Source organism: Zea mays, chromosome 4 (genome assembly GCF_902167145.1).
Source record: "Zea mays cultivar B73 chromosome 4, Zm-B73-REFERENCE-NAM-5.0, whole genome shotgun sequence".
In the NCBI taxonomy this organism is placed as follows: domain Eukaryota; kingdom Viridiplantae; phylum Streptophyta; class Magnoliopsida; order Poales; family Poaceae; genus Zea; species Zea mays.
This window is the reverse complement of record NC_050099.1, coordinates 190224824-190243095: the sequence shown is the minus strand read 5'-3', so window position 1 is coordinate 190243095 and position 18272 is coordinate 190224824. Positions and strand designations below refer to the sequence as shown.

Here is an 18272-nt window from a genome sequence, read left to right as displayed (position 1 = left end):
ATCTCCAGGTGCACCCCCACCACCACCACGATGGCAGCCACGCAATATGCAAGGGCGAATGGGTTAAACGAAACGAAACGAAACCCAGCAAGCAACCAAGCAAGTAGTCAGCCGGTCAGGGGGACACGGGGGACGGAGCCCGCCGCACAGCAAAGCTCCGACCTTGCGCCGCCACGTTTGTCTTGTCCCACCCACCACCTCCTCCACTCCCCGCCCCCGGCGCCCCTGCACGCCGTCCCATTTCTCTCGTCCCCCCTCCTCCTCCCCTTCCCCTACCATCTCAGTGGCGGCGGGGCTAGGGCTCTCCTTCTCCGTTCCTCCCTCAATCCTCCTCCCCTCCTCCCTCTCGCATCCAGTCAAACTCCAGCCAGCCAAAACCAGCAGCCTCGACCAGGCCGCCGGCAGGCCGACCGATTGATCGGTGTGGATCGAGTCGAGGGAAGGAGGCAACGGGCTACAGGACCAAGTCCAGCACCCAGGCGCAAAAACTTCCTGAGCAGGATCATGCCTTCTTGCCCTCGGGGAAGAAGCGCCAAAGGTTCGTTTTTCCCCCTCCGCACCGCAACCCTCGCCGCTCGCTCGGATATACTCCACTAGCAGTGCCATTTCTGGATGCTCCTTCAATCCAACCCTACTAGTCCCTAGATCTGCCACCGATCCAAGGCAAGGCATGGCCACCGTGCGGCCTGCGTGCGTGCCTCGCTGCTGCGGTTGTCGGCAGGTTTATTTAGATGCCGGGCGTTTACCCCAACTGAAAATCTAGATTGAGCTGTCGTGGACTGATAAACTCAGGTCAGCACTGCAGGCAGGAGCAGCCCCAGAGGACAAAATGGCTCGTCTGTTCTTACTCTTCCTCGTATCTATTTATTCTTTCTCTCTCTCTCTCTCTTTCTTTTTATGTCGATCCCCATTGCCTCGTCGATCCAGATACACTAGGGAGTGCTTTCCATTGCTATGACCATATATATATTTGACAAAAAAGGTCTCTGGGGTGAGTAGCTACAGAGCGAATGGAACACTGATGTGGTTTTGTTTACCTGTATCTGCATCAGCAGGGGAAGGAAGGATTTGTGCCATCTGACTCCAGTGCCTGCATTCTAGACTCCCAAGCTCGAACACAGGCCAGGGAAGGGAAGCGGTGGCCATGGAACCTCACAGCCTGCGGTTCGTCAGGTGCCCGAAATGCCACCAGCTCCTCGTCGAGTACCCCTCCATTCCTGTCTACAAGTGTGGCGGCTGTGGCACGGTTCTCAGAGGTACCAATTGTCCCCCCCATCTTTCATTTCTATGTTTATGGAAACAAACAAACAATCTGATCGGTATATGTGGTTTGTCACCGGCGCAGCGAAACATCGGGCTGCCCCTGCAGCACGAGCTGGTTCAGAATCTGGGGAGCACAGCACCGGCTCTCCGTGTAGCCTGAACGGCTCCCCTAGCCAGAGTAGCGGATCGATCTGCTCGGGCGAACAGAGAGCTGGCTCCTCTGTTGATCGGCCTCATGAGGCCACGGCTCATGGAAGCATGTCCTCCGCTGCCAACAACATCGACTCGTGTGACGGCACAGTCCATGAAAGAACCATGTCTGCAGCAGATAGTGGTGTAACCCATGCCGAGCATCCGGAGGAGGGCAAGTGCTCCTTAGCTGATGATGGAAATATCCAGAAGTCTGGGGTTATGGTCAAAGAAAAAGAGACACATGGACAAAACGCTGGGGCTAGTTTGGATTTAACTGAAAGAGTTGAGAATGTTGACACTGGTGAAAAGGCGAGCGGAGGTAAAATCGGTGATATTGGCACTAGTCAACTGAGCATGACACTGTATGAGAAAAGTCAGGCTGCTCACAGGGAGGAGAGGCCACGCAGGTATGAAGGCGTGCATGTTGAGTCTCACAAAGCTCTGATCGAAGAGTTGGAGAGGTCTCTTTCGTTCAGCAGTGAGGATGACTACTTCTCGGACGAAGCAGAAAGCAGTGGCCTCAGTGATGCTCTGCGTAACCAAATGGGTAGCCGCAGGTTTATGCTAGGGGGCAGAGTGAATGATGCGCCCCGAAGCGATCCACATGGTCGATTGATTGAAGAACTAGAGATGTCTTTCAGCGATGCAGAAGAGCCATTGGAGCAGCATGCTATGGGTTCAGAGAGAGTTCATGGAAATGTGCTTGACAAGGATCCACAGATCCTGAGTGATAAAAGTGCACATCCATGTGAAGAAAGCCTCTCATCATTTGAGAGTGGACACCTCAAATCTGAACAAACTCCTCACCAGGAAAGCAGGGCAATAGGGGCAATAGGCAATGGCAATCAAGGAAATGAGCGTATTGAAGATAACAATAATACTGCCGACTCTGTTCATGGGAGTGAGCATATTGTGATTGACGATGACAAAATTGCAGATATATTCCACGAGAAAGAACATGATAAGGATTGCCAGCTTGCAAACACAGAAAGTGCATACCCTTCTGAAGGAAGCACCTCTGCTGTCGATGATTGCAGTATTGAAGTTCAGCAAAGTTTTCAACCAAATGACCTGACAGCAGTCGATGAGTGCAGTATTGAAGTTCAGCAAAGTTTTCAACCAAATGACCTGACAGCAGATGTCAATCAAGAAATGGAAGATGATAAGATAACCAATGATAACATTGTACCTGCAGATTCCCATGAGAAAGAGCATGAGAATGATAATCTTATTCATGCGCCTGCAGATGAAGACATTTCAGAGAGAGTTGGTGTAAATGAAGAGCTAACAGCAGATGGCACTCAAGAAATGGAAGATGGCTTCATGGAAGATGACAACATGATCAATTGTGTGCATGACAAAGATAATTCTGTGCTTGCAGATGAAAACATTGCAGAGAAAGTTCATATGCATGAAGATTTAAAAACTGATGGCACTCAGGAAATGGAAGAGGGTTGTATGGAAGACAGCAACATGAGCAATTGTATTCATGTCAGTGATAATCTTGTATTTGCAGATGAAGGCATTGCAGATAGAGTTCATGGAAATGAAGAGACAGCTGATGGCGCTGGAGAAAATGAACAGAGCCTAATGGAAAATGAAAATGTGAATGTTGCTGTTGCAGCTGAGTTCATTGCGAAGAAGATTCACGAGAATGAGCATGGTAGGGATCAGCGGTCCCTGGAGGACGGAAGTGCACAGCTGTATGAAGGAGTCATCACTCCATTCAGTGCCAGATACGTTGAATCTGAACAAAGTTTTCAACAAGATGAGCCAATACCTGATGCCACTGAAGAAAAGGAAGATGATTTTATGGAAGATGGAAATATGGCCAACTGCATTGAAGAAAGCATGGCAGCTGTTGCTAGGTTCTCAAGCTTGCCAAATAAGAGGAATCAGTCCAAGTTAGCTAGCTTTAATAAGAACAAAGAACAAATGACCTACAGATCTAGAGGTAGCCAACTTCGTCAGGGACGTTCACTTGATTCTGAAGATTTTGGTTCAATTCAAAACTTCATGGAGTCACAAATGGATGGCACCTCAAGTTCTCTCTCAAGCGGGTCTCCCAGTCGAGGCGATCCGGTGCACAGAACAGCAAACAAGTTCAATAATAACTGTAGACACGAGCGCCTCAAAAAGATGGATGAACTAAGAGATCAGCTAAGTAGGCTTTCGAGCCAGAAGAGCTCGGAGAGAAGTTACCAGAAGAGAGGCCTAGAGTACCAGCAACAATCAAATGGGTATGACGTCGAGCACCATATTCAAAGTGTTGATGGTGATTCCGCTCCAAGTTCCTGTGCTCTAGAATCCTATTATGGTCATGGAAGGCCGCCAAGGTACCCACCACCACAAAATCCTTTCTCTCCGACCCATACATACGCACATTGCCATTTTGGACATGCCGAAACACGCCTACCACACAGTTATGACCCATGGGAGTTCAATTCATATTACCAGTCCTCGTATGCTGAAAGCACAATACTGGACCAAGAATCACTTAGGTCAAGCTACAAGGAGCAGAAACGGGTGGTGAGAAAGCATATCTTGCGGCCTCTGTCAGGTGCTTCCCCATTCACTATCTGCAACGGCTGTTTCAACCTGGTTCAAATGCCATCGGATGTCTACATATCAAAAGCAATGGTCGGCAAAATGCAATGCGGCAAGTGCTCCAAGGTTCTGGCATTATCATTCCGTGCAGCATACAATGCAAATGCAAAGAGTAGTGTGGATGTGGCCCAAGAGTCATACAACCTGGACGATAGCGTAGTCGCTAAAAACGAGGATATTGCTTCTTATTATGCTGAGTGCCTAACAGGGGGTCCGGTTAGTATCAGTGAAGACTATGGAGCATCGCACACAAGAAGCATGCCTGCTCGAGCTGAGTCTAGTAGCCTTGCTGCCGCACAAAGTGGCAAGAAGGTCTCTGACTCGGCGCTCCATCGGCTCATGGGGTATGATTCAGCTAGCCAGTTGTTACGCCATAGCAGGGTGTTTGAAGATGGGTACGAGAGCTTCGAGTCGATGGTGCCAGTTTCCAGCAGAGTGTCCAGAAGAAAGAACAAGTGAGGTTCTACTTCGAAGCGTGAAACCTTTTGCTCACCTTGCGAGTAATCGTACAAAGGAGAAACAGTTTTGGAGTGCGGTCCAACCGTGCCGCAGAAGCCCGTCCTATGATCCGAAGGCAAGTTGGCATCTTGCCATCGAATAGTTCCATTATTTTCTCAAATAAGTTGGGATGTTTGAAGCGATTTTAGTTTTTTTTTGGTCATATTCTTTAGGTGTGGTGTATAGATATATTGCTTATTCTTGTTGTAAATTTGTTCATATCTGGTACTGGTATAATGACAACTATTAATACCACACAATTGGCAATCTCGTGGTCGGATTTGATTGTATAGTCCGGATACTGGTAGGTTCAGGTCTTTCACAACTCCCTGCATGTTGAATTAAGGCTCAGAAATGCGAGCTGTAGACATTGTATTGACACTGACATAGTTCAAGAAAAATGTCCAGGGCCGACAGTGGCATGCTAACAGATCGAAGGCAGGATGCACATTATCTGTGCTGGCTCATGTGTGGAGGTTAGGTGGACTGTCCAACCAACCACTAAAAATTTTGCTGGCGCATGTGGCTTGTCTGTAAAGACATGCACGCTGTGTCTCATGATCGCAGACGCAGCAGACAAGGCTGCTTCTGTGAATCTGATTGCAACGTCAAAGGCAGAGGCTGGCTGGCTGGCTGTGGACAGGCTAGTACAGCATCCCTGATGGTGGTGTGATACTATAACCATCCCCAGTGCCATGGAAAAAAGGTAGGTGATGCAATGATGACATCCTTGTGATGAGCTTGTCCTGCAACATGACAATGTGGGAGCATAATAACAAGCATTCTCTATTCCTAGGATCTGGTTTGTTCATGTGGATGTGGCTTCTTTCCAGTTTGTTGGCCCTCTGGCCAGTGGTTTAATTTGGTAGAGAGTCCAGTGGATGCAGTCTTGTGCATGGGGCAAATATGCAATGCAATGCAAGCCTGGCAATGTAAAGGAGCCTGGCGGTGGCGGTGGTGTGGTGCCTTCTAGAGTTCTAGTACTGAGAAACAGAATGATGGAGTATAGCTATTAAGCCTAATGATGAAGAGAACATGGGGCTGTTGTTCAACGGCCTGTTCACTGTTGGTGTCATGGTCTTGTGTGTTTCTTACATAACAGGAGTACCTGGATGGCAATTTCAGACTCTTTTGATCACTGAAACATTGTGTTTCAGAGAGATGATTCTTTTTCAACTGCTACATTATATTAGAAGTAAGTTATCTTGTAGCAGTACTGCTAGCTGGGCCTTGGCAGGTATAGCACAGACGCAGGAGTAGGCCGTTTGCAGCAGTGGTATATTGCTGTGCATCACTAGCCCAATAGCTGATTGTTTTTTTTTTTGGTTTGACGAAACTGGAGGGGCCTGGGCCTCTACAGGAAAAATGTGCTAACCAAAGGTAGCGAAACGAACAGGAGTCACAAGAGGAGCAAATGAAAATCACAACAGGTTCTGGGTTCATATAAATCAAGTAAGTCTGAAAAATTTGGACTTTGCCCTACAAGTCAGCAAGTCGATTTCTTTTCCAAAAGTCTCCTGACTTAACATTGTTGGAGGAGACGCAATCGTTTCTTGCTGTCCAAAAGCCTCCTGCCAATTGCCGCCGACATGAAGAAAAAAAATGGAGCCCAGCAAGGCTTCAGGAAAGGTTCAATGTCTGTCAGATGGATGTACCTTCAATGAGCTGACATTGCATAGTACACACTCACGATTAATTTAGAGAGGTCGATTCAAGCGGCCAGATTATAAATAACATCATACGCCTTGTTCAAACAAGCAACATATAATTTTCGATTGCAGGGAGGTTGGAACGATATTTTAGGACAGAACACTAAATGGTGAAAAGTTAGGTCAGGCGAGAAGAGAACTACATCGACTGCTTATTACTGACCAGACGTTTAATTTGGGAGCAGCGATCACCTGGTGAACACAAATATATATATATATATATATATATATATATATATATATATATATATATACTGTATTTATATATTACACCTGGGTGCATTCAATATAAAGAATGCACCCAGGCCGAACCTACGCGCCAAGAGCACCTGGTCTGAGCCAACCGCCCCACCCAGGCCGAACCGACGCTTCGTCTTCGTCCCTCCCGCACGCTCCCGACAGAATGCTACAATTTTCGAACCAGACCAGCAGTTGCATCTAGTTATATAGAAGTTGCAATCACACCAGACCAGCAGTTGTAATTACACCAGACCAGCAGTTGCAATCATATTTTTTTAACAAAATTTTCCAGAGTTATTCAGTACTTGCAATCATATCAGAGCAACTCAGCAGTTGCATCCACACCACACCAGTAGTTACAATTACAACACGCCAGCAGTTGCAATCATTTTTTTAACAGATATTTGAGTAGAATTATACAGCAGTTGCAATCACACCTAATGCGGGGTTGCAATCACACCACACCAGAAGTTGCAATTACACCTCTTTGTCCTGACACTAAAACCAGCTAACTTTGCATAGTCAAGGTAAAAGAGGTAGGCTTCTTCCCTTGTATCAAATGTTTGCCGCACCCTGGGGGCAAACACATCAAGTATGTTTGCATCCTGCAGAACAACACACAATCATGAGTTTGCAATTAGCGGATACACATAGTTGCAATCAACAAGCAACAAACGTTGCAACTGGAGTAACAACACAGCATGCAATGGTAATCAAGGAGTAAAAACAGAGACTCAAATTTGCAATTAGAGGATACTCGCGGCGGGGGGCAGGGAGACGTGCGTACAGGTGGGCCGAGGGCGTGCTCTTATGGGGAGGCGTGCTCGGGGTGTTATTGCACCCTGGGTGCATTCAATATAGAGAATGCACCCAGGTGCATTTTAGTGCCGCCGTGTATATATATATATATATATATATAGAGCCCTGGGCTCTATTTAGCTAGAGGAAGCTCCAGCCAAATATGAACGCACGTGCATTCACAGCCGACTGACCTTTCAGTTTCCATATAAATACTGACGTGCTCCCGCGATTAGCTCCTTTGCTCCCGGCTCAGTTTCCATAACCGCAAAACCCCAACCCCGCCACGACTCCGGGAATCTCCGCCGATTCTTCCATCCCCAGCGACTCCGCTCCCCTTTCCGACGACTCTTCCAACCCCTCGCCGCTCGCTGTCGATCCAGTCGCAAACGGCATTTGAGCGGCGCGTCCTCGGTGTCCCCAATCCTCGCTCCAATATTCGCGCCGCTGCGTCCGGAGACCGGAGTCCAGACCGGAGAAAACCCTACCTTCCCCGCCGACGCTTCTGCTTCTTCGCTCTTCGCCGACCCGACTGCTTCCACGTTCTCCGCCATCCTCAACATTCGCCGCCGTCAACGGGTACCGCTCCAATTGGTAGTCCATCCCCAAACATTTTCGGTGTGTTCTTCCCAACCCTAGCTCGCGCGCATTTCATTGGATCGAGTTCGACCGTCAACAAACGAGTTGTTTTTTGTTCATTTTGCATTGTGTGGATCACGGCTAGGGTTGAAATTATTTATGCAGTTGATGTATTACATTTACGCACATTTACACAGTTGGTTACGCACACTTACACAGTTGGTTACGCACATGTACACAGTTGTTTATGCACATTAGGTTACATGTTTATGCACATTAGTTAAAGTTTTTTGCATCGGATTATGTTCAATTGGTAATTGAGTGGTCATCTAGTTGTTTTTGTGACTGCATACACTTATTTATTCCGTTATTGTTATAGTTAATACATTTGTGTGACAGCATGTATTGTTTTATTGAATCATATCCAGTTTTTTATTATTTTAAAACAGACATTATTTATTACACTAGTTCACAGTTAATACAGATTGTTTATAGCAAGTTTTGTTTTGCTCAAACATATCAGTTTGTAGGCAAATTGTGTTTTATGTTTGCAACTGTATGCAATGGTATGCAACATATTCAGATTTTTATGAACGTATAACAGGACAGAACATATATGCTACTGTGTTTCATGTATGCATCTGTATGCAACATATTCAGTTTTTTATGCTGGTATATCAAGTCAGAATATGTATGCATCTGTGTTTAGTAAATGAGCAGCCAACTAGTTGTTTTTCATAGAGTATATTTTATATAAAATTTCATATCTGTTTAGTGCATACATTTATGTATTTCAGATGATTACAGCTAATACATTATTTGGTTACAGCAAGGTCTGTTATTCACTTATTATTGAACAGTTCAGTACATGTTTTATCGAATCATATTCAGTTTTTTATTATTACAAAACAGACATTATTTATTACACTAGGTCACAGACAATACAGCTTGTTTATAGCAAGTTTTGTTTTGCTCAAACATATTCAGATTTTTATGCAACTGTGTTTAGTAAATGAGCAGTCAACTAGTTGTTTTTCGTAGAGTACATTTTTTTATATAAAATTTCATATCTGTTTAGTGCATACATTTATGTATTTCAGAGCATTACAGCTAACACATTATTTGGTCACAGCAAGGGCTGTTTTTATTGAAACATATTCAGTTTTTCCTAATGATTGAACAGTTCAATATGTGTATGCAAATGTAAATAGAGAACAGTATATTCAGATGTTTTAAGCTTGGTATTTAAAACAATTAGGTTCATTGATTCAATCATACCACACCATAAATACATATGCATATATAACAGTTTAATTTTTACAACATTGTATATTATGTATGCAGCTTTTAATTTAAAAAAATGAAGCAAGTGGACCGTCCTCCAAATAACCCCAAGCGTATAACAATTCAGTCAAGCCAGGAGTGTTTCAGTGTTGACATTCCCTCTGCAGAACAGCCTAATCCATGTCCAGAAGTTGGAAATCCTCCAAATGTTGACAGTCAAAATTTGACCAATGAAACAGTTCAGATTGATTCTGATGAAGATGACTTCATGCCAGCTCTGAAGAAGCGTAATGTTTCTGAAAGCCACACAAGAGTGTTAAGAAAAGTCGTGACAAAGAGGATTAAACATGAGGAGCTACCCCGACAGGTTAATGTTATGCATACCCAACAAACAATTTCATATTTGTAATGTTCTGATTATTTTTTTATAATAACAAAATTATTTCATGTTGTATATTGTTTAACAGAGGCTTAATGTGAGGTGCAACCCTCAAGATGTCATTGCAAGCATTAACATTTTGAATGAAAGACAACGTGAGGCTATAAGACGTAAAGGTTTCTCTACCATTCTTGATATGACAGTAGATGCGCTATGCAGTAGATCACACCTTCAATGGTTGATGGACAAGCTAGACCCCAAGGATATGACAATACGTCCTAGTCCAGGAAAGGAACTCAAGATCACAAAGGACATTGTTCATCTTATCCTTGGCGTGCCAAATCATGGCGGTGGTAAACCTTTGGGGATTGACGAAGCAGTTGCAGCAAGCAACTTGAGGGCAGAGCTTGGTGTGGCCAAAGATGAGTTCAATGTGACATTTCTACAGGATCGTTTAAGGAAAGGCGAGGATGATGACCTTTCAATCAGATGTTTCTTCCTCATTCTATTCAATCGTCTGCTGTTTCCAACTGCTAGCTGGGGCATAACATATCATGAGGTGCTTCTCACAGAAGAAATGCACCGTTTCCATGAGATCGACTGGTGCCAGTTGATTTTTAATGATCTATGTGAAGCTGCCAAGAAGTGGCACAACCGAATCACCACAAATGTCTCCACGACTATATATGGATGCTCCATTGTTGTCCTTGTAAGTATAGTGTTTTTCCGTATGCACATTTATTTCATTTTTGGTTGCTAACTGTTGGTAGTTATGTAACATGTTTTACGATGTTGGTTACGTTTACTTACATAGCTATTGAACATTGTAATTCTTTTATGTAGTTGTATTACTTGGATCACCTGCATACAGCCGCTGCCCCCCCAAAATAAGACTGGCACACCTCGCATTAAATTCTTTGATAAGAATAGCATAAAAGCTTTGACCAAAGCTGACAAGAGGAAGGTACGCCATGGGGCTGAACCTTTCGGACATTGTGAAGTAAGTTATTCATATTTTCACAGTTGGTTATGCACACTTACACAGTTGGTTACTCACAGTCACTACAATTTTATTTCTAGTTCTGAAGCTCGACAGAGACATGCTATGCAGTTGGACCTAAGATCGATCGCCAATCTGAGGCAAGTTTATGATGTATTATATACATTGTTTATGATTATTTATGGAACAAATAGAATAGGAAGGTGGACATGGATTCTTATTAATTTTTGCTGAACAACCAGCCGGAGTGCAGGACCAATATTTTTGATGCACCGCGCCCTGCCCCCATGCCTCGGCCAACTTTTAACATCAAACTTCCATCTATCAAAGAGATGATGTCAAGTAAGATCAACGATCTCCCACATCGTCATCGATCTAAATTCACATATATTCTTGCTGCATATGACTTGGAGGTTGACAAGTCATGCGTAGCCATACAAGACAGCATTGACAAAATTATTGAGAAGCAATACGACATAGCAGACAAGTTTATAGAATTGATAGACGAGGTACTACGTGCCGAGTCTGAAAATTTAGAAAACGAGACTGATGAGCCACAACAACCGGGGAATTCGGCTGATTCAGCAGGTATTCCTTATTCAGAACATTTTATCTTTCGACATGTGCATACGGTTTTTGTTATAAGTACAGTTGATAGTCGCCTAGAGGGGGGTGAATAGGGCGAAACTGAAATTCTCAAAAATGATCACAACTACAAGCCGGGTTAGCGTTAGAAATATAATCGAGTCCGCGAAAGAGGGCGCAAAACAAATCGCAAGCGAATAATGAAGTGAGACACGCGGATTTGTTTTACCGAGTTTCGGTTCTCTCAAACCTACTCCCCGTTGAGGAGGCCACAAAGGCCGGGTCTCTTTCAACCCTTCCCTCTCTCAAACGGTCCCTTGGACCGAGTGAGCTTCTCTTCTCAAATCACTTGGGAATCAAACTTCCCGCAAGGGCCACCACACGATTGGTGCCTCTTGCCTCAATTACAAGTGAGTGTTTGATCACAAGAAAGAATGCGAAGGAAAAGAAGCGATCCAAGCGCAAGAGCTCAAATGAACACTACAAATCACTCTCTCTATTCACTAATGCTTTGTGTGGAGTTGGGAGAGGATTTGATCTCTTTTGGTGTGCTTTGCAATGAATGCTAGCTCTTGTATAGTGGTTGGAAGCTGAAAAACTTGGATGCAATGAATGGTGGGGTGGTTGGGGTATTTATAGCCCCAACCACCAAAAGTGGCCGTTGGGAGGCTGTCTGCTCGATGGCGCACCGGACAGTCCGGTGCCCCCTGCCACGTCATCACTGCCGTTAGATTCTGACCGTTGGAGCTTCTGACTTGTGGGCCCGCCTGGGTGTCCGGTGCACACCGGACATCTACTGTTCCTTGTCCGGTGTGCCGGAATGGGCGCGCCTGACATCTGCGCGCGCTGCGCGCGCATTTATTGCGCAGCAGGTATCCGTTGGCGCGGAGACGACCGTTGCTCCGGAGTCGCACCGGACAGTCCGGTGCACACCGGACAGTCCGGTGAATTTTAGCGGACTAGCCGTTAGAGTTTCCCGAAGCTGGCGAGTTCCTGAGGCCGACCTCCCTTGGCGCACCGGACATTGTCCGGTGTACACCGGACAGTCCGGTGAATTATAGCGGAGTCGCCTCTGGAAATTCCCGAAGGTGTCAAGTTGGCGGTGGAGACCTCTGGTGCACCGGACACTGTCCGGTGTACACCGGACAGTCCGGTGCTCCCTGACCAGAGGGCCTTCGGTTCCCACTTTGCTCTTTTGTTGAATCCAAAACTTGGTCTTTTTATTGGCTGAGTGTGAACCTTTTACACCTGTACAATCTATACACTTGGGCAAACTAGTTAGTCAAATTATTTGTGTTGGGCAATTCAACCACCAAAATTATTTAGGAACTAGGTGTAAGTCTAATTCCCTTTCAATCTCCCCCTTTTTGGTGATTGATGCCAACACAAACCAAAGCAAATATAGAAGTGCATAATTGAACTAGTTTGCATAATGTAAGTGTAAAGGTTGCTTGGAATTGAGCCAATATTAATACTTACAAGATATGCATGGATTGTTTCTTTCTTATATAACATTTTGGACCACGTTTGCACCACATGTTTTGTTTTTGCAAACTCTTTTGTAAATCATTTTCAAAGTTCTTTTGCAAATAGTCAAAGGTAAATGAATAAGATTTTTGCAAAGCATTTTCAAGATTTGAAATTTTCTTCCCCTGTTTCAAATGCTTTTCCTTTGACTAAACAAAAACTCCCCCTAAATGAGATCCTCCTCTTAGTGTTCAAGAGGGTTTTGATATCATTTTGAAATACTACTTTCTCCCCCTTTTTAACATAATAGGATACCAATGGAAAATATTCAACACTTAAGTTTTTGAAATTGGTGGTGGTGCGGTCCTTTTGCTTTGGGCTCTTACTTTCTCCCCCTTTGGCATGAATCACCAAAAACGGAATCATTAGAGCCCTCGAAGCACTATCTTCCCCTTTGGTCATAAATACATGAGTTAAGATTATACCAAAGACGAAGTCCTTTTGCTCTCTCTCCCAAGGATGGGGAGTGGCTTGGAGCGATGGCGAAGGATGAGTTACAGAGTGGAAGCCTTTGTCTTTGCCGAAGACTCCAATTTCCTTTCAATACACCTATGACTTGGTTTGAAATAGACTTGAAAGACATATTAGTCATAGCATATGAGAGAGACATGATCAAAGGTATATAAATGAGCTATGTGTGCATTTAACAAAAGAAGTTCCTAGAATCAAGAATATTGAGCTCATGCCTAAGTTTGGTAAAGGATTGTTCATCAAGTGGCTTGGTGAAGATATCGGCTAATTGATCTTTAGTATTAATGTATGAAATCTCGATATCCCCCTTTTGTTGGTGATCCCTAAGAAAATGATACCGAATAGCTATGTGCTTAGTGCGGCTATGCTCGACGGGATTGTCGGCCATTTTGATTGCACTCTCATTATCACATAGCAAGGGGACTTTGGTTAATTTGTAACCGTAGTCCCGCAGGGTTTGCCTCATCCAAAGTAGTTGCGCGCAACAATGACCTGCGGCAATGTACTCGGCTTCGGCGGTGGAAAGAGCGACCGAATTTTGCTTCTTTGAAGCCCAAGACACCAAGGATCTCCCCAAGAACTGGCAGGTCCCCGATGTGCTCTTCCTATTAATTTTACACCCCGCCCAATCGGCATCCGAATAACCAATCAAATCAAATGTGGATCCCCTAGGATACCAAAGCCCAAACTTAGGAGTATAAGCCAAATATCTCAAGATTCGTTTTACGGCCGTAAGGTGAGCTTCCTTAGGGTCGGCTTGGAATCTTGCACACATGCATACAGAAAGCATAATATCCGGTCGAGATGCACATAAATAGAGTAAAGAACCTATCATCGACCGGTATACCTTTTGATCCACGGACTTACCTCCCGTGTCGAGGTCGAGATGCCCATTAGTTCCCATGGGTGTCTTGATGGGCTTGGCATCCTTCATTCCAAACTTGGTTAGAATGTCTTGAGTGTACTTTGTTTGGCTAATGAAGGTGCCCTCTTGGAGTTGCTTGACTTGGAATCCTAGAAAATACTTCAACTCCCCCATCATAGACATCTCGAATTTCTGTGTCATAATCCTACTAAACTCTTCACATGTAGACTTGTTAGTAGACCCAAATATAATATCATCGACATAAATTTGGCATACAAACAAGTCATTTTCAAGAGTTTTAGTAAAGAGTGTAGGATCGACCTTTCCGACTTTGAAGCCATTAGCAATAAGAAAATCTCTAAGGCATTCATACCATGCTCTTGGAGCTTGCTTGAGCCCATAAAGCGCCTTAGAGAGCCTATAGACATGGTTGGGGTACTCACTATCTTCAAAGCCGGGAGGTTGCTCAACATAGACCTCTTCCTTGATTGGTCCATTGAGGAAGGCACTTTTCACGTCCATTTGATAAAGCTTGAAGCCATGGTAAGTAGCATAGGCCAATAATATGCGAATTGACTCAAGCCTAGCTACGGGTGCATAGGTTTCACCGAAATCCAAACCTTCGACTTGTGAATATCCTTTGGCCACGAGTCGAGCTTTGTTCCTTGTCACCACACCATGCTCGTCTTGTTTGTTGCGGAAGACCCATTTGGTTCCTACAACATTTTGGTTAGGACGTGGAACTAAGTGCCATACCTCATTCCTAGTGAAGTTGTTGAGCTCCTCTTGCATCGCCATCACCCAATCCGAATCTTGTAGTGCTTCCTCTACCCTGTGTGGCTCAATAGAGGAAACAAACGAATAATGTTCACAAAAATGTGCAACACGAGATCTAGTAGTTACCCCCTTATGAATGTCACCGAGGATGGTGTCGACGGGGTGATCTCGTTGGATTGCTTGGTGGACTCTTGGGTGTGGCGGCCTTGGTTCTTGCTCATCCTCCTTTTCTTGATCATTTGCCTCTCCCCCTTGATCATTGCCATCATCATGAGGTGGCTCATCTTCTTGATCTTGTCCTTCATCAACTTGAGCCTCATCCTCATTTTGAGTTGGTGGAGATGCTTGCGTGGAGGAGGACGGTTGATCTTGTGCAATTGGAGGCTCTTCGGATTCCTTAGGACACACATCCCCAATGGACATGTTCCTTAGCGCGATGCATGGAGCCTCTTCTTCACCTATCTCATCAAGATCAACTTGCTCTATTTGAGAGCCGTTAGTCTCATCAAACACAACGTCACATGAGACTTCAACTAGTCCAGTGGACTCGTTAAAGACCCTATATGCCCTTGTGTTTGAGTCATAACCAAGTAAAAAGCCTTCTACAGTTTTAGGAGCAAATTTAGATTTTCTACCTCTTTTAACAAGTATAAAGCATTTGCTACCAAAGACTCTAAAATATGAAATGTTGGGCTTTTTACCGGTTAGGAGTTCGTATGATGTCTTCTTGAGGATTCGGTGTAGATATAACCGGTTGATGGCGTAGCAAGCGGTGTTGACCGCCTCGGCCCAAAACCGATCCGAAGTCTTGTATTCATCAAGCATGGTTCTTGCCATGTCCAATAGAGTTCTATTCTTCCTCTCCACTACACCATTTTGTTGAGGTGTGTAGGGAGAAGAGAACTCATGCTTGATGCCCTCCTCCTCAAGGAAGCCTTCGATTTGAGAGTTCTTGAACTCCGTTCCGTTGTCGCTTCTTATTTTCTTGATCCTTAAGGCGAACTCATTTTGAGCCCGTCTCAAGAATCCCTTTAAGGTCTCTTGGGTTTGAGATTTTTCCTGTAAAAAGAATACCCAAGTGAAGCGAGAATAATCATCCACAATAACTAGACAGTACTTACTCCCGCCGATGCTTATGTAAGCGATCGGGCCGAATAGATCCATGTGAAGGAGCTCCAGTGGCCTGTCGGTCGTTATTATGTTCTTATGCGGATGATGAGTGCCAACTTGCTTCCCTGCTTGGCATGCGCTACAAATCCTGTCTTTCTCAAAATGAACATTTGTTAATCCTAAAATGTGTTCTCCCTTTAGAAGCTTGTGAAGATTCTTCATCCCAACATGGGCTAGTCGGCGGTGCCAGAGCCAACCCATGTTAGTCTTAGCAATTAAGCAAGTGTCGAGTTCAGCTCTATCAAAATCTACCAAGTATAGCTGACCCTCTAATACTCCCTTAAATGCTATTGAATCATCACTTCTTCTAAAGACAGTGACACCTACATCAGTGAATAGACAGTTGTAGCCCATTTGACATAATTGAGATACAGAAAGCAAGTTGTAATCTAAAGAATCAACAAGAAAAACATTGGAAATGGAATGGTCAGGAGATATAGCAATTTTACCCAAACCTTTGACCAAACCTTGATTTCCATCCCCGAATGTGATCGCTCTTTGGGGATCTTGGTTTTTCTCATATGAGAAGAACATCTTCTTCTCCCCAGTCATGTGGTTTGTGCACCCGCTGTCGAGTATCCAACTTGTGCCTCCGGATGCATAAACCTACAAAATAATTTTAGTTCTTGACTTTAGGTACCCAAACGGTTTTGGGTCCTTTGGCATTAGAAACAAGAACTTTGGGTACCCAAACACAAGTCTTGGAGCCCTTGTGTTTGCCCCCAACAAACTTGGCAACTACCTTGCCGGATTTGTTAGTTAAAACATAAGATGCATCAAAAGTTTTGAATGAAATGTCATGATCATTTGATGCACTTGAAATTTTCTTTCTAGGCAACTTAGCACGGGTTGGTTGCCTAGAGCTAGATGTCTCACCCTTATACATAAAAGCATGGTTAGGGCCAGAGTGAGACTTCCTAGAATGAATTTTCTTAATTTTGCTCTCGGGATAACCGGCAGGGTATAAAATGTAACCCTCGTTATCCTGAGGCATGGGAGCCTTGCCCTTAACAAAATTTGACAATCTTTTAGGAGGGGCACTAAGTTTGATATTGTCTCCCCTTTGGAAGCCAATGCCATCCTTGATGCCAGGGCGTCTCCCATTATAGAGCATACTTCTAGCAAATTTAAATTTTTCATTTTCTAAGTTATGCTCGGCAATTTTAGCATCTAGTTTTGCTATATGATCATTTTGTTGTTTAATTAAAGCCATATGATCATGAATAGCATTAATATCAACATCTCTACATCTAGTACAAATAGATACATGCTCAACAATAGATGTAGAGGGTTTGCAAGAATTAAGTTCAACAATCTTAGCATGAAGAATATCATTTTTATCTCTAAGATTGGAAATGGTAGCATTGCAAACATCTAGTTCTTTAGCCTTAGCAATTAAATTTTCATTTTTACTCTAAGGCTAGCAAGAGAAATGTTTAATTCTTCAATCCTAGCAAGCAAATCATCATTATTATCTCTAGGATTGGGAATTGAAACATTACAAACATGTGAATCAACCTTAGCATTTAAACTAGCATTTTTATGTCTAAGGTTGTCAATCATCTCATGGCAAGTGCTTAGCTCACTAGATAGTTTTTGACATTTTTCTATTTCTAGAGCATAAGCATTTTTAACCTTAACATGTTTCTTGTTTTCTCTAATTAGACAATCCTCTTGGGAATCCAAAAGGTCATCTTTTTCATGAATAGCACTAATCAATTCATTTAATTTTTCCTTTTGTGCTATGTTAAGGTTGGCAAAGAGAACACGCAAATTATCCTCCTCATCACTAGCATTATCGTCACTAGAAGATTCATATTTAGTGGAGGAGTTAGATTTAACCTTCTTCCGTTTGTCGTCCTTTGCCATGAGACACTTGTGGCCGACGTTGGGGAAGAGAAGTCCCTTGGTGACGGCGATGTTGGCGGCGTCCTCGTCGTCGGAGGAGTCGCTTGAGCTTTCGTCGGAATCCCACTCCCGACAAACATGGGCATCGCCGCCCTTCTTCTTGTAGTATCTCTTCTTCTCCTTTCTTCTCCCCTTCTTGTCGTCGCCTCGGTCACTGTCACTAGATACGGGACATTTAGCAATAAAATGACCGGGCTTACCACATTTGTAGCACACCTTCTTGGAGCGGGACTTGTAGTCTTGCCCCCTCCTTTGTTTGAGGATTTGGCAGAAGCTCTTGATGACGAGCGCCATCTCCTCATTGTCAAGCTTGGAGGCGTCGATTGGTTGTCTACTTGGTGTAGACTCCTCCTTCTTGTCCTCCGTCACCTTGAATGCGACGGGTTGAGCCTCGGATGTAGATGGATCATCAAGCTCGTT

At 44.2% G+C, this 18272-nt stretch overlaps 2 protein-coding genes across 3 annotated transcripts; both read left to right on the top strand.

Moving 5' to 3' along the window:
* The first annotated feature begins 38 nt into the window (after positions 1–38).
* On the top strand, positions 39–4945 carry LOC103654290 (uncharacterized). Of its 2 annotated transcripts, none has more exons than XM_008681124.3 (3): positions 39–538; positions 1053–1256; positions 1346–4945. In XM_008681124.3, exons 2-3 carry the CDS (start codon positions 1145–1147, stop codon positions 4519–4521), a joined length of 3288 nt encoding a protein of 1095 aa, XP_008679346.1. In that variant the 5' UTR covers positions 39–538; positions 1053–1144; the 3' UTR covers positions 4522–4945. The 2 variants fall into 2 exon arrangements, with proteins under 2 accessions (XP_008679346.1, XP_008679345.1); XM_008681123.3 differs by having other exon boundaries at positions 52–538; positions 1056–1256.
* A 4289-nt stretch (positions 4946–9234) lies between these two features.
* LOC111591321 (uncharacterized) lies at positions 9235–10549 on the top strand. Its single transcript, XM_023302275.2, has 3 exons — positions 9235–9537; positions 9638–10258; positions 10393–10549. Exons 1-3 carry the CDS (start codon positions 9247–9249, stop codon positions 10438–10440), a joined length of 960 nt encoding a protein of 319 aa, XP_023158043.1. The 5' UTR covers positions 9235–9246; the 3' UTR covers positions 10441–10549.
* The last annotated feature ends 7723 nt before the right edge of the window (positions 10550–18272 follow it).

Excerpts from the sequence above, each read along its gene's own strand:
- LOC111591321 (XM_023302275.2), top strand. The coding sequence starts at position 9,247 with ATGAAGCAAGTGGACCGTCCTCCAAATAACCCCAAGCGTATAACAATT. Across the intron at positions 9,538-9,637 it reads ATGAGGAGCTACCCCGACAG|AGGCTTAATGTGAGGTGCAA; the intron begins GTTAATGTTATG and ends ATTGTTTAACAG. Across the intron at positions 10,259-10,392 it reads GATGCTCCATTGTTGTCCTT|TTGTATTACTTGGATCACCT; the intron begins GTAAGTATAGTG and ends TCTTTTATGTAG.
- LOC103654290 (XM_008681124.3), top strand. The coding sequence starts at position 1,145 with ATGGAACCTCACAGCCTGCGGTTCGTCAGGTGCCCGAAATGCCACCAG. Across the intron at positions 1,257-1,345 it reads CTGTGGCACGGTTCTCAGAG|CGAAACATCGGGCTGCCCCT; the intron begins GTACCAATTGTC and ends TCACCGGCGCAG.